General features: G+C 31.1%; 3 protein-coding genes across 5 annotated transcripts; 2 read left to right on the top strand and 1 right to left on the bottom strand.

Moving 5' to 3' along the window:
* Window positions 1-808: 808 nt before the first annotated feature.
* Window positions 809-3,444, top strand: LOC106385662 (dnaJ homolog subfamily B member 8-like). Of its 2 annotated transcripts, none has more exons than XM_048750142.1 (4): window positions 809-2,175; window positions 2,357-2,408; window positions 2,509-2,576; window positions 2,865-3,444. In XM_048750142.1, the coding sequence occupies exons 1-4, from the start codon at window positions 2,161-2,163 to the stop codon at window positions 3,282-3,284; spliced, it is 555 nt and encodes a 184-aa protein (XP_048606099.1). In that variant the 5' UTR covers window positions 809-2,160; the 3' UTR covers window positions 3,285-3,444. The 2 variants fall into 2 exon arrangements, with proteins under 2 accessions (XP_048606099.1, XP_013681022.1); XM_013825568.3 differs by having other exon boundaries at window positions 817-2,191.
* Window positions 3,445-6,879: 3,435 nt separating this feature from the next.
* Window positions 6,880-10,479, top strand: LOC106388933 (probable polygalacturonase). Of its 2 annotated transcripts, none has more exons than XM_022699433.2 (6): window positions 6,880-7,794; window positions 7,926-8,255; window positions 8,368-8,488; window positions 8,570-8,744; window positions 8,812-8,882; window positions 9,429-10,479. In XM_022699433.2, the coding sequence occupies exons 2-6, from the start codon at window positions 8,127-8,129 to the stop codon at window positions 10,121-10,123; spliced, it is 1,191 nt and encodes a 396-aa protein (XP_022555154.1). In that variant the 5' UTR covers window positions 6,880-7,794; window positions 7,926-8,126; the 3' UTR covers window positions 10,124-10,479. The 2 variants fall into 2 exon arrangements, with proteins under 2 accessions (XP_022555154.1, XP_013684560.2); XM_013829106.3 differs by having other exon boundaries at window positions 6,882-7,798.
* A 78-nt stretch (window positions 10,480-10,557) lies between these two features.
* LOC106388934 (protein DEHYDRATION-INDUCED 19 homolog 4) lies at window positions 10,558-13,185 on the bottom strand. Its single transcript, XM_013829108.3, has 5 exons — window positions 12,921-13,185; window positions 12,707-12,855; window positions 11,250-11,327; window positions 10,921-11,162; window positions 10,558-10,842 (listed from the first exon to the last, which is right to left on the bottom strand). Exons 1-5 carry the CDS (start codon window positions 12,997-12,999, stop codon window positions 10,734-10,736), a joined length of 657 nt encoding a protein of 218 aa, XP_013684562.1. The 5' UTR covers window positions 13,000-13,185; the 3' UTR covers window positions 10,558-10,733.
* Window positions 13,186-14,908: the final 1,723 nt, after the last annotated feature.

Here is a 14,908-nt window from a genome sequence, read left to right as displayed (position 1 = left end):
TTATATAATAATATATCAGCTATGTAAATAAAAATATAGAAACTAAAGTTTAATATTTTCTAAATGTTTTTATACGCATAAAATAATAGTTTGGATATGTATATTTTTATGTTTAATAACATTTAGAAAATACTTAACTTTAATTTCTATATTTTTATTTTCATTTGATATACAAAATATCAAAAAATAGTTTAAGCTATTTATAATTTTGTCTAACGAGATAAGAGTTATGACATTTAAAAAAATCAAGACATAAAATTTATAAATATTTAAATGTTTAATGTGAATAATAAATTAAATTTCAAATACAAAATAAACCAAAAGTAAAAAATCATTATAATAAATTATCAATAACGGAAATAAACTAACACCAAATCACATCAACTAGTTTTGGTTCTCTCTACTATCGTTTACTTTATTTTCTTCAAGTGGCATAGTGAAATCTTCATTAAAATCTAAAAATCACAAATATAAAACTGAAAAGAAATACCTAACTTTTTTTTTGTTAGTATATAACTTCTTAATTGAAAATTTAGAATATAAAACATAATCTAAAAACATAATTAAAAATTAAAAAAAGAAGTAAAAGTTATTTATTGGTTCAACCAGTGGTTCAACCGGTATCGGGTTCCGGATTCTACTGGGTTTTTGTGAATTTTTGCGGGTTTCTAAATATTAGGTTTTTCACAAAACCCAAACCGGATTTTTTCTGGGTTGCCGGATTTACCGGTTCAACCGCGGATCCGGATCGGGTTTCAAAACACTTCTTGTAACCGTTATGATAATTTATATAATAAAATAACTAAATGTATAATTTATTTAAAACCCCAGGACTAATTGGCAGAAAACTTATTTATAATCAAGAAGTTAGCATCCCCATGTGATTTATTTTACTTTAGGGTGGCCAATTACAACTGCTATGTTTGACTTAATACTGATCTTGAGCAGTGATCAGTTAGATTCCAAATTCTAGATTACTGAAGTTTGTTTGGCTTCATTACAATAAGTCAACCCACACGTAAAACCTTTTCTTTAAAATTTAATTTATGTGATATAAAAATCAGTGTTTGTAAGTATTTATTTTCACTTTGAGCTTCTAAATCAACGTGCGTGCATGTAACATTAGGTATATACTTAACTTATGTCCAAAGCCATTCTCTTATACTATTGCTGCTGTCTCGAGTTATGTTCAAACATCAAGCACCAGAAAGAAAATCACGAAATCCAATATAAATCCAAAGCCAGAGATATGTAGTATATGTTATAATTTGAGTTTAGCAAAAAAAAAAATGTTACAATTTGAGTTTACATTTTTATGCCTATTCAACCCATCAAATCTTGTGCTATGGAATTGGAAACCAATATAAAATCATTGCAGCTTTGATATTTCATGTAGTCGGTAAAAAGAACATATAAGTTAGGTACTAGTCTCTTCATTTGCTTGTTTTTATTACCTAGCTACTTTGCTTGTTTTCACCTATTTCATTTGATTTCGAATAAAGGCATCCTTTAGTATATGGCTGTTCATCTCTGTTTTATGTCACAAGTCTCATGTTCTACTATTGAATTTCTAGATTTAACAGCTATTAAATGTGTACATGATTTATAAAGTACTTTTACAATATAAATTGATCATGATCGTATGTGTAATATAGAAAAATGATCGTATGTATATCTTATAAAATTTAACCTGCAGCCTATACAGTATATGATGCAACATGAATGAGCATAATTAGTTTGCATGGCACGAGCTAATTACAACTTGGCTGGACCTACCGTTACTTTTACCCGTTCTTCAATTTGAATTTCTCAGTAATCTTTGATAAAACGTTCTAAATTTTCGATAACTAATGATTTTTTTCTATAATAAATGGATCATTTTATTTCTCTTCTCTCTCTTCCAATTTAAAATGTCGCTCCCGCAAAGTCTGCCTGCATTCTCTTAACGTCTTCTCATTCTCTCTCTAGCTGCTCACTCCTTCCTTTTTTCACAGAAAACTATTTTCATTCAACTCCATATTCCTGGAATTTTCTTGAAACTATTGTTGCAATGGATAAGATCCGATCCGGACAGGATCCAAAAGCGGCATTGGTCTCAGAGATTTGTTCGCTGTCGAGATCGCCGATCGCTTGCATTCACATCAACGGCAACTCCGTTTCATGTTTCATCGACTGGTATCTCATTCTCGGTGTATGTTATTTATTTTTCAGTTTGTATATTTCGTTCCCACTGTTTATTTATACATATATTTGTTCTATGTATATTGTATTGGACGAAGTTTTTAATTGCGTTATATTCAAGTTAACAAAAAAATAAAGACAAAGAGAACATTGAATTGTTTATATCATTACACAGATCCAGGAAGATGCAGAGGTCAAGCTCATACGTAAACGATATCACAAACTAGGTCCGGTTTTGTTTCAGTTTCAGTATGAATAATCATAAACATTAGATGTTAAACATTTTTGTTATGGCCAATCTCTAAGATAAATCGTTATTTATCTCAGCTATGAAGGTTCATCCCGATAAAAACAACCACCCAAAAGCAGATATTGCTTTTAAGCTCATCCACGAGGTCAGCCATTTTTATCTTATTTATATGAAAACAATTTAAACATGAATATATTTATTTATTTTCTACAATTTTATATCTCCTTATTATTATAAGCTATAAAATGTGTGTGGACATGAACCTACTTAGTAATAGCATCCGCGTGTTATCAATCAATGAACTCATTCATATTCGTTGTTCTATAACCCGGTTTGGTATGTTCAATTAAGTTTTTTTTGAGAAATCCGGTTATTTACGGTTCAAAGATTCGACTCTAGAACTTACTTATGTTGTTGCCTTCGACGCATGTAGGCTTATTTATGTCTTACAGACGAAACAAAGAGAAGATGCTTCAACACAGACCGACAAAAGAACATATGTCTGAAATGCAGCCGTCTCCCACACAAAACCAAAGAGAATCGCCCAGATACTAAACCGAACCGGTTCTGCCAAGCCCTCAGGAACATTAGGGATAAATTTAGAGAAGAGAACAAGGTGATAGAGAGATGTCTAAAGACAAACAGTGCAAGATTCATGGGGAACCTAACTGAGGAAACCCCGGTTTTCGGTATACCGAACCTAAACCGGTTTAGTAAGGAGTTACCGGTTTTTAATCCGACGGATTACAAATTACGGGGTTATCCACATGTGAGAAATCGAGTGTTGGACAACAACTTGTCGGATTGGAAGATGTTCATGAGAAGCAGATCCACATGTGTTCACTCCTCATGATGATAATTTTTTTCCTTTCTTATTATTTATAATTCTTCTTTACTTTTAGGTCTATTAAGCTAAGAAAGCAACTACTGGCTTTAGTAGATTTAATGAATTATTTCATTGCTCAAAGTTCAAACCGATAAATCTTTCTATAACAGATAATCATCATATGTAACTTATCAGAAAATGTTATTGGGGGCAGTCTCTTACAATTAGAGATGATCTCTTAGTCTCTTACAATTAGAGATGATCTCTTCACTATGTATTGGGTCGCCCGATACTATATGATCTTGATTTAGTATAGTCTCATTGGGTTCAATCTCTTACTGCCATGAGACTGTTGCCACATTTTGATTACTTTTGGATATATATTTTTTTGGCAATGTAACTATCCTTGTTCTTAAATCATGTTTTGGTCGATCAAATATTATTCCGATAAATAATCATGTTGGATTGTACTATCATTTATCAGACATCTCTGATTTACATTAGAAAATAAAATATTTATGGTTCTAGCCTTCTTTGCTAAGGGTAAGGGATCAGCACAAACATTGCAACTCCTGTTAATCTTTAATTCTCTAGATAGTTAGGGAAGAGGCGAAAATCCCTTATATATTAATTGAGAAACATTACAACATTGTTTTGTAGCTACGTGTCATTATGAAAATGAAATTCAGAATTCTTAGAAAAATAGGTTTGTCCATCTTAATTTATATTATACTTTTTATTAAACTAACTATCAAATTGATAAATAGTGTATATAAAAAAATATTATGGCAGTTTCCTTAAATAAAAGCTACGAATTACCTAATATGATTAACGTATATATGACCATTAATGATTATGAATAATAAAGATTTGATAAAAAATTTTGTATACTTCTTTATTTTTGTCTAATTTTATATTATGAAAAGAAATTAAACAATCACATTAACCATATAATTAAAAAAATTTAGATTTTTTTGTATATGTTATATTTTGAATTTTTAAAACGACTATAAATTATTAGAAATTTTAAAATCCCACTTAGAAAATTTTGTGATCAATGGCTTAATTTGTTTAGTTATAACAAGATACAAATGATCATAAAATTGTATTACTATGGATTTTTGTTTATGAATATTCAAATTAAATAATATATATACTTAGCGAACGACTTAAAGCAAGAAAATTGGCTGCATCAATTTAGTCGTCCAATTGAAACCCTTCAAAACTATATGGAAGACTAAGGTCAAAGTAATTCGATTTTGGAAACAATACTAAGCTGGTAGTTCTAAAACCATTAAAATGGTTCTCAGTGATGTTAAAGTAAAGTATTAAAAAAGTTGTAGAACTTGTTTTGTAATAAAAATTCACTTGATGATTACATTACGGTTTTTATAGGTATAAACAGGGTAATAAAAATTTTAATGCCAAATCGATCATGCTCATCATAAATTCAAAATAGATTTCACTCCACAATTACAATTACAAATGCTCGTCCAACATATAAATGATTATATAAAGAAAACATAAATGTATGCATGTTAAAAAAAATCAAACACATGTATTTTTAAATCCCCTATATATTATTTGTGAAACATTACAACTTCTTTTTGTAGCCACGTGTCATCACTAGGATGATTCTTAGAATTATTAGAAAAATATGTTGGTCCATCTAATTATATAATAAGTTTTTTATTAAACTAACCATAAATTCATTATTAATGTCATTTATTATTTCCTTAAATAAAGATTACGGAATTACCTAATGTGGCTAAAGTATATATGACAATTAATGATTTTGAATAATAAAGATATGATAAAAAAATAATGTATCTTCTATCAAATTTGTTTAATTTTAAACTATTAAAATAATTTAAAAAAATCACAATAACCATATTATAAAAAATTTAGATTTTTCTGTATATGTTATATTTTGAATTTTAAAAAATGACTATAAATTACTAAAACTGTTAAAAGTCTCACATTCAAATTTTGCGATCCATGGTTTAAAATTTTTGTTATGACAAAATAAAAATGATTACAAAATCATATAAATAAAAGTCTAACTTAATTAATCATTAAGATTTAAAATATAAATGTATATATATCATTCTAAATTAAACTATAAACCATATTGAATAAATAAATATTTTAATTTCAAAATTTACTTTGAATAATTATTTTTGATAAAAGTTTTGAACTAACATTGATAATTTTTTTTAAATTATAAATTACTAAAATTATTAATCCCACAATGAAAATTTTGTTATCAGTAATTTAAAGTTTTTGCTATTAAAGATACACATGATCAAAAAAATATATGAGTAGAAAGCATCATTTAATAGACATTAATATTAAAAATATAATATGTATGTTAATATCATTTAAATTTAATTACATATCCTATCAAATTTTTTAAAAAATTGTTTGGATTAATAAATTTGATTTATACATTCACACTAATTTAATTATATATGTAATAGTTACTGAGTTTTAATTATTCAATATATATTTATTATTTCATAATATGTAAAAACATATAATACATAAAATAATTTTTATATATAATGTTTATCCCGCGCAAGGCGCATATCATAATCTAGTTTTTATTATATAAGCTCACTCTGTGCAAAAGTCAGTTCTCATCCTAGTAATCAGCTATAAAGTAAAAGCTCGTTTGTCTTGATTTCGATTGAAGAAATCTACTTTTTTTTTTTAAACATGTCATATATAGTCCAAAGTAATTTGGACATCTCGGCATGTAAAACCTAGAGGATTCTGTGACATTTTCGGATTCCAAACTATTCAGCATCCATTCGGCCTTTATGAATCTAGTTCATATGTATCTCAAGAAAAAACAAGTGTAACGTGATGGGCTGAAATGAAGCCTATTTAGCCTAAAATTAAGGTTTGTAATGTTGAAGTTCACTATAGACATGTATATGTGATGTATTCTTAGTTTTTGTTTGTTTGTCTTGTTGGGCTAAATGATTGTAGAAATAATTTTCTTAAGTTTAAAATTGATCCAAAAGAAGAATGTTACATGAGCACATGTGAGCCGTTTCTAACATTAGCTAGCTAAGTCTACACTGCTATTAGAAAATTATATAATCTTTAGGTTAGGACTTAGGAGTATGATAACAATGCTGATTGCTGACATCTACATAAACCAAGCATAGTTCACGAATCTAGGGGATTATATCTTGTTTATACTAAATTTTAGAACGAAAATTGGAATGATGATTGAACTTTTTAAACAATGACTTGATTTAAGCAAACATAAATTCAGGTTTACAAACATAACCAAAAACACAAAGTGCCAGGCTGGCAAATTAACGTATGATTGTGGGGGTAGGACCCGTTCCATTTGCCTCCGCCCTGTCACTCCACATGCTTCCACCGTCTCCTTCTCATTCCCACATTTAGTGCTTTCTTTCAATGTCAAAAAACATTTCTAAAAAGTTATTTTTCCAGTCAGAATGTTTCATTTTATGAGATTTTGTACAACCTAATCGTATTTTTATAGTTATTAACTAGTATATGCTAAATTGTTGGCTAGAAAACTATATATAGTATATATTAAAAAAAAATATTCACTTAATAGTGTGTTCAATTTAATAGGTGAGGAAGTAAGCAAAGAAGTATCTTTACTCAAGTGGTTAAATGTTTATTTTTACGATTTTTATCGGAATTAGATACTACTAAATTACTGTTTTGCATTGTGAGCTGGTTATGGATCGATTAAACTGATGAGAAAAAAAATATTGGTAAATGGGCAAATACATATTCAAAATAGAGTTATTCACGTACATATCTTTTGACTAATATAACTCCAATGTATGAACGGTGATAATTCTCAAATGAGATAAGAGAAACCAGTCAGAAAACATTGATGCTGAGTGTATATAAAAATGATTTAAGGAAAATACTGCAATTAAAAATATCTTAAAATGCTAGAATTCTACAAAACCAATAATAATAATTGACAGAAAAACAAGAAAACAAAACAAAAAATAAGAGACACATGCATTGTCTAAAACAAAAATACAATTCTGTTGGCTAAGCACAGCTTAAAACAGCCATGTTGAGAAGAAGATTTGTCGGCGATAATACGCTACCAGATCCCTTAATCAACTTGATTCCAAACCGATATTATTTGCTAAAAATAGTGTTTTAACATTTATTATTATTATACATTAATGATTGCATTTTGTTTTTCTCTTACTCTGTCTTTCCTAACATAATATTTTTATTCTCCCACTGTCAATTTCCTTCCTATATTCTTCTATTATTTTCCTTTTTTAAATCAATCTATTATGCTCATATAAGGCTGTCATTTCGGCGTCAATCTTCTTCCTTACCTTATTTTTTTTTCCATTTATAATAAATTAAATTTCTGTGTATTAAAAAGCTTCTCTGTTGTGTATTAAAAAGCTTCTTCTTCTCCTTCTCTCTTTCTCTGTGTTTGGTTACACTTGGCACGTAAGGTTCTTGCCTTTATAGCTTTTTATCATCCGACAGCTTCATTACAAATAAAGATGTCAGTAAGTGTGTTCTCTCTTAGTTATATATGTGTCCCTTTCTTCTCGATCTTAGAGCCAATTTTCAAACAAAACTCGAAACTCTTTGCTTTCCTCTGTTTCATTATAGTTTCTTGGTTTCTTGTCGCAGGGTGCATTAATCTTGGTGTTGGCGTTAACCAGTTTGATTCCGGTTTACGCAAAGACTCACGGCGCCGGAAGAATATGCGGCGAACATGGGGGGAGGTCGTTGAGTACGAGACCGCACAGCGTCTCAATCGCAGAGTTTGGAGCGGTTGGAGATGGCAAAACGCTCAACACTCTCGCGTTTCAAAACGCAATTTTCTATCTTATGTCATTCGCCGACAAAGGTGGGGCCCAGCTCTACGTCCCTCCCGGAAAATGGCTCACCGGGAGTTTCAGCCTCACCAGCCATCTCACTCTCTTTCTCGAAAACGGCGCCGTTATAGTTGCTTCTCAGGTATAATAATACTTCTTCTCCTTCTCATATATAAGTCCTAAACTTTGATCTGGAGCAGAAAAACCCAAAATTTTAATGTTTTAATGTTTTGGTGTGTCTGTTACTACAAAAGGATCCATCGCATTGGGGAGTTGTTGAACCGTTACCATCATATGGACGAGGGATTGATTTGCCTGGGAAGCGATACAAGAGTTTGATAAGCGGTCATATGCTACATGATGTTATTATAACAGGTAATAATAACAATGCTTTGTGTATACGTCCTTTTGATCTCATTATGTTAGTTTACTCACTTTATGATTACTCCTTTTTAGGTGATAATGGTACTATAGATGGTCAAGGTTTGGTTTGGTGGGATCGGTTTACTTCTCATTCCTTAAAGTACAACCGTCCTCATCTCGTCGAGTTCATTTCATCCCAAGATATAACTATCTCGAATGTCACGTTTTTGAACGCACCGTGTTATACAGTCCATGCAATATACTCTAGGTACGAGCTAGCTTAAGCCTAAACCATTTGGTAACTCTCTTGATTCTAACCATTGTCATTTATGCAGCCATGTATATATTCATAAGATATTGGCCCATTCTTCTCCTGGATCTCCTTATACAATCGGCATTGTACCAGGTTAGTTGTCTCTGTTTCTAGTTGATTAAAAAAAAATTGGCTCAAATCTCTCTTATATATTAGTATCGGTCTTTTAAACTTTCGATATAGAATCTCAACACGTCTCTTCGAAATTATTGGCCTCGTTATATGAGATTATTGATTAGACGTGTATCAAGACCAATTTTTTGAGCGGCTATACTGATTTTTTATTTAAAAAAACCGTTTTGTTATGTCTGATTTGTCGGTGGCACTTAGGAGAGCCCGATTTTTAGAACACTGAGCATATCTCATACCAAATTTCATTTTAAGATCGATACTAATAATTCTTCTTTTGGACCATTTTATTTGAGTCAACAAACGAAACTCTCTGCCATGTTAAGTTTCATATGTTTCTAACTCAAAAACTAATGATTGGATTAGCCAAATTTTATATATTAGTGTTGGCCTTTAAAATTTATGTGGAATCTCGCTACAAATATTACATACAATAATAACATGTGTTTAACTAGTTTTATGTTTAAGAATATATAATTAACTCCTTTGTTGTTATTTTTTTTTTTGCAGATTCTTCTGATAATGTGTGCATCCAAAACTCTACCATCAACATGGGGTACGACGCGATTTCACTCAAAAGCGGTTGGGATGAATATGGAATCTCATACTCACGTCCTACTGAAAACGTTCATATAAGAAACGTTAACCTTCAAGCAGCTTCTGGTTCATCTATCTCCTTTGGTAGTGAAATGTCAGGTGGAATATCTCATGTCGTGGTCGATAACGCCTTTATACACAACTCACTAACTGGCATTGCCTTTAGAACCACAAAAGGAAGAGGCGGTTACATCAAAGAGATCGATGTTTCGAATATCGAGATGTCGAGGATAGGTACTGCTATTGTGGCTAATGGTAGCTTTGGTTCTCATCCGGATGATAAGTTTGACGCAAATGCTCTTCCCATAGTGAGTGGCATTAGATTAAGCAACGTTTCTGGAATAGATATCGGCGTTGCGGGGGAGTTGTTTGGGATCAAAGAATCTCCGTTTAGGTCAGTGGCTTTGTACAATGTTTCTTTGTCGATGAACTCTGGTTCTTCTGGTGATGTTTCTTGGAGTTGCTCTTACGTCTACGGGTCTTCTAAGCTCGTGACACCTGAACCGTGTCCCGAGCTTGTGAGAGTTGATAATGGTTATGGTCAGGGGCGGACGTACGTTACGACTAACGGGGTCACGTGCCCCCTACTAAATCTTGATTTTCTTTAAGCAATTGTATTACAGCAAGCTCAATTTCTATAAAGGTGCCCCCTACTAACTCAAACCTTAGCTTGATGCCCCCGACTAATGCCTCTTCTAGATCCGCCCCTGGTTATGGTAGAGCTACATTCTAAAAAGAAACAAGGGGATTCTTTCTAGGACTCATTCATATTGGTGAAGTTAGAAAAGGTCAGATTCTTTTTTCACCCCAAATAAACCAACATGGTCTGACCTCAGACCATGCATGTTCCTTTCAGTCCGGTTTTGTTTTTTTTTTTAAGTTGTTTTGCATATTGTAAGATGACAAAGTCTGTACAGGTTCATTTTTTTTTAATACAATGTGTAATCAAAGAAATTTTGTTTTTTTTTTGTTTCTTTATTTCAATATTCTCTTGTCAAGATTCAAATACCATTTTCATGTTCTCTTGTCTTTCCCAAAAAAGTATTAAATGTTTTTTTTTAATTAGAATCTATGAACGTCTCAACGAAAAGAAAGTATGCACAACCAAGGTTTCAACGTACAATGACAGTAAGATATGGATTAAACTCTGCATCCCCTTATCTCGCAAGCCTTTGTCCATCATACATTGAGAGACCACTCTAACAATTTTCAACCGCTCTAGTAATCATCTCCAAGCATGGTTGACAAGAACAAACCTCGCACAAACTCGCTCTTCTTCGCCTTCTCTTGATCTTCACCTGAAAGTGGAGCTTCTTCTTGAATGTCTCTACACAAAACAAAAGCCAAGATACCAAAGTGAGAAAGAAGCTCTCTATTGTGTGCAGAAATATACACATTATTATACTTTTTGAGAGATGCCTTATGCGAGGCTTTTGTAGCTGAGGTTCCTTCTACAACAGATTTGCTTGGAGGAGAACTAAACATAAAGGATGACAGCAACGGATCAGAATCTATATTGGTTGAGGAAGTGAAACTTGAAGAAGATCCACCGAGAAGTGACTGTAAGTTTGCTTCTCGGAGTTCTTTCTTTAAGGCGAGATAAGCTGAGCTGTATCCTCCTTTTCTCAACCTTCTCCTTCGCTGCACGTAGAATCTCACATCAAGGAATAAACATAGAGCTAAGGTCTAAGACAGAACAAAGCATCAGATATACTTGTAATAAAGAAAGGATATCTTGAAAAAGTTTGCATGTTGCGTAGTGATGTGGCCAACGATATCTAACCCCACCCTTTTTGTGCATACAGGACAGACCTGAGAGATAACAAAGATCCAAGAAAATTTCAAAGGCCATGTTTAGGACAAAGCAGATAAGGATCATGAAAGATCACTAATTATTTATTACCAGCTAATGAAGAATACTCAATTTAACGAAAATATTCCAAAGATTGGATTTCATAAGGCTGATAAATGGGCTCATCTGATAAGAAGAAACAAGAGGTTGGCAGAGAGCATTTTAACATCACCAAGAACAGAACATAAAACCAATAAAGCTTCAAACTTTCTAAAAGAGGAAACCAAGTTTTGTAACAATCTGAACAAAGCTGAGGGTAAGACCTGACCAAACCTAAGAATCAGACAAAACCTGCCTCCAGAAAGCTGTTAAATGGGCTCATCTGATAAAGGGAAACAACAGGTAGGCAGAGAGCATTTCATCATCACCAAGAACAGAACATAAAACCAGCATTTTCAATTACATTCAACGCTTCAAACTTTCTAAATAAGAAACAAAAGTTTGTAACAATCAGAACAAAGGTAAAGCTAAAGACACGACCAAACCTAAGAATCAGACAAACCCTTCTTCCATAAGGATGCTAAACGGGCTCATAGCGGTAGCAGAGCATTTCATTATCACTAAGAACATAACATAAAACCAACATTTTCAATTTCATTCAAAGCTTCAAACTTTCTATATAAAAAACCAAACATTGTAACACTCTGAACAAATCTAAACCTAAGAATCAGACAAAACATGCCTCCATAAGGCTGCTAAATCGGCTCATCTGATAAGAAGAAACAAGAGGTTGGCAGAGCATTCATCATCACCAAGAACAGAACATAAGACCAACATTTTCAATTTCATTCAAAGCTTCAAACTTTTTAAAAAAGGAAACCATGTTTTGTAACAATCAGAACAAAGGTGAAGCTAAAGACCTGACCAAACCTAAGAATCAGACAAATCATCCCTCCATAAAGCTCCTAAATGGGCTCATCTGATAAGGAGAAACAAGATATAGGCAGAGCATTTCATCATCACCAAGAGCAGAACAACCAACATTCTCATTTTCAAGCAAAGCTTCGAACTTTCTAAAAAAGGAAACCACGTTTTGTAACAATCTGAACAAACCTAAAGCCAAGACATGACCAAACCAAAGAATCAGACAAGCCCTGTCTCAAAAGACATAACATTTAATGACGGGTAAGAAGAAACAACAGGTAGGCAGCAGCTGGAGAAGAACATAAAACCAAACATTTTCAATTTCAAGCAAAGCTTCTAAATTTCTAAATAAGACCAAGTTTTGTAACAATCTGAACAAAGCTAAGACCTTGACCAAACCTATGAATCAGACAAGTCCTGTCTCCAAAAGACGTAACATTTTTAAAGAAGGGTTTGATGATGATTCGTTAATTACCCCGTTCTTGACCTCAACAGGATGCTCTTCATCAATATGACAACAGAGCCCAACAATGTCAAAGACCTCCGCGCAAAAAGGGCAGATAAACTCCGACTTCAAATCGTCTTCTCCTTCAAGATCCTCGTACCCTCCCCCTATATACAAATCTGCCCCCAAAAATTTAACGGATCAATCTCATGATGAATCCTGAAAATAAAGAAGACGCGCGAACCTGATCGAGATTGACACCGTCGAGATGAAGAAGAGGATGAGAAAACTGAGGGACAATTAATCCATGAATTGGAATCCATTTCCTCAGATTGTTACAGGATACAGAGAATAATTGAGATGAAAAGGAGAAAACTTTGAACGTGATTAACGAAACCCTAGAAGAACGGGAGAGAGAGAGAGAGAACAATGGAAGGAGATGGAGAAAGATAGAGAGAGAGAGTGGAAGCGAGACTTATTACCGAACTACAAGTTAGCAAAGACGCGAGTTTACAAAAAAAAAAAAAGTCCAGATAATCTCATGTATATTTTTAGAATAATTAGAGAAATATGTTGGTTTATCTAATTATATAATAAATTTTTTTATTAAACTAACCATAAATTCATTATTAATGTCATTTATTATTTCTTTAAATAAAGATTACAGAATTGGCTAATGTGGCTAAAGTATATATGACAATTAATGATTTTGAATAATAAAGATCTGATAAAAAAATAATGTATTTTCTATCAAATTTGTTTAATTTTAAACTATTAAAATAATTTAAGAAAATCACAATAACCATATTATAAAAATTTAGATTTTTCTGTATATGTTATATTTTAAATTTTAAAAAACGACTATAATTTACTAAAACTGTTAAAAGACTCACATTCAAATTTTGCGATCCATTGTTTAAAATTTTTGTTATGACAAAATACAAATGATTACAAAATTATATAAATAAGTCTAATTTAATTAATCATTAAGATTTAAAATATATATGTATATATATCATTCTAAATTAAACTATAAACCATATTAAATAAATAAATATTTTAATTTTAAAATTTACTTTGAATAATTTTTTTTGATAAAAGTTTTGAACTAACATTGATAATTGTTTTTAAATTATAAATTACTAAAATTATTAATCCCACAATGAAAATTTTATTATCAGTAATTTAAAGTTTTTGCTATTAAATATGCACATGATCAAAAAAACATATGAGTAGAAAGCATCATTTAATAGACATTAATATTAAAAATATATTATGTATGTTAATATCATTTAAATTTAATTACATATCCTATCAAATTTTTAAAAAAAATTGTTTGGATTAATAAAATTGATTTATACGTTCACACCAATTTAATTATATATGTAATAGTTAGTGACTTTTAATTATTCAATATATATTTATTATTTCATAATATGTAAAAACATATAATACATCAAATAATTTATATATATAATGTTTATCGCGCGGATCTTAATCTAGTATTTATTATTTACATGTTTTTTTTGTCAGCGATAATATTTACATGTTATACCCTCTAACTTTTGTCTTATTATATAGTTTAAACCCCGTTTAATATCAGTCATGCGGTTTGGTTTGGTTTGGTTTGGTTTTTTGGATTGGACCGAACATAAGAGAGGTGTTTCGCTGTACTTATGCTTCACACGTGTGCCGACGGTCAACCACTGAGTCCTGTCTGAGAAAAGAGATTGCCACAAAGTTAACTGCTACAATGACTAGTAATTAATTTTTATTTGTCCCAATAAAGGTAAGAAGGATTCTGCTATGATGAATTATGTCAGTGATAGATAACATAACGGATGTTTGCTGACTTCCATAAAAAATAGAACTGAATTATATTAAAATCATTTACGCAAAAATAATTATTTTGAAAAGAGTGTGTTAATCTAGGTTAAAATTAGGCATGGTGTAGAGTTCATCTCTCCGTTTCCGAAAGTAAGATGTTTTATTGTTCCACAAAAATAGATTTTTTATATGTGTAAAATATTTTTTTATACTTTTAATAAACATTAAATGAAAATATTTGAATTGATGAGATTTCATTGGTGAAAAGTTATTGAAAAATGTATAATAAATTAAAAAATAAATTATAAACATTTATTGAATTCTTAATAAGCGTAAACACTTTAGAAAATCTTACTTTCGGAAATAAATGAAGTATCAATTTCATAATCAACTTTACATACACCT

The sequence above is a fragment of the Brassica napus genome, chromosome C3 (genome assembly GCF_020379485.1).
Source record: "Brassica napus cultivar Da-Ae chromosome C3, Da-Ae, whole genome shotgun sequence".
Taxonomy (NCBI): Eukaryota; Viridiplantae; Streptophyta; class Magnoliopsida; order Brassicales; family Brassicaceae; genus Brassica; species Brassica napus.
This window is presented reverse-complemented; position numbering and strand designations above follow the sequence as displayed.

What these genes read in the sequence shown, in the direction of transcription:
- LOC106385662 (XM_013825568.3), top strand. Translation starts at nt 2,051, where the DNA reads ATGGATAAGATCCGATCCGGACAGGATCCAAAAGCGGCATTGGTCTCA. An exon ending in ACTGGTATCTCATTCTCGGT is followed by an intron (nt 2,192 to 2,356) that starts GTATGTTATTTA and finishes ATCATTACACAG; the next exon opens with ATCCAGGAAGATGCAGAGGT. An exon ending in TAAACGATATCACAAACTAG is followed by an intron (nt 2,409 to 2,508) that starts GTCCGGTTTTGT and finishes TATTTATCTCAG; the next exon opens with CTATGAAGGTTCATCCCGAT.
- LOC106388933 (XM_013829106.3), top strand. An exon ending in CCGTTATAGTTGCTTCTCAG is followed by an intron (nt 8,256 to 8,367) that starts GTATAATAATAC and finishes TTACTACAAAAG; the next exon opens with GATCCATCGCATTGGGGAGT. An exon ending in TACAATCGGCATTGTACCAG is followed by an intron (nt 8,883 to 9,428) that starts GTTAGTTGTCTC and finishes TTTTTTTTGCAG; the next exon opens with ATTCTTCTGATAATGTGTGC.
- LOC106388934 (XM_013829108.3), bottom strand. Translation starts at nt 12,999, where the DNA reads ATGGATTCCAATTCATGGATTAATTGTCCCTCAGTTTTCTCATCCTCT. An exon ending in AACATGCAAACTTTTTCAAG is followed by an intron (nt 11,163 to 11,249) that starts ATATCCTTTCTT and finishes GTGAGATTCTAC; the next exon opens with GTGCAGCGAAGGAGAAGGTT. An exon ending in CATAAGGCATCTCTCAAAAA is followed by an intron (nt 10,843 to 10,920) that starts GTATAATAATGT and finishes TGTTTTGTGTAG; the next exon opens with AGACATTCAAGAAGAAGCTC.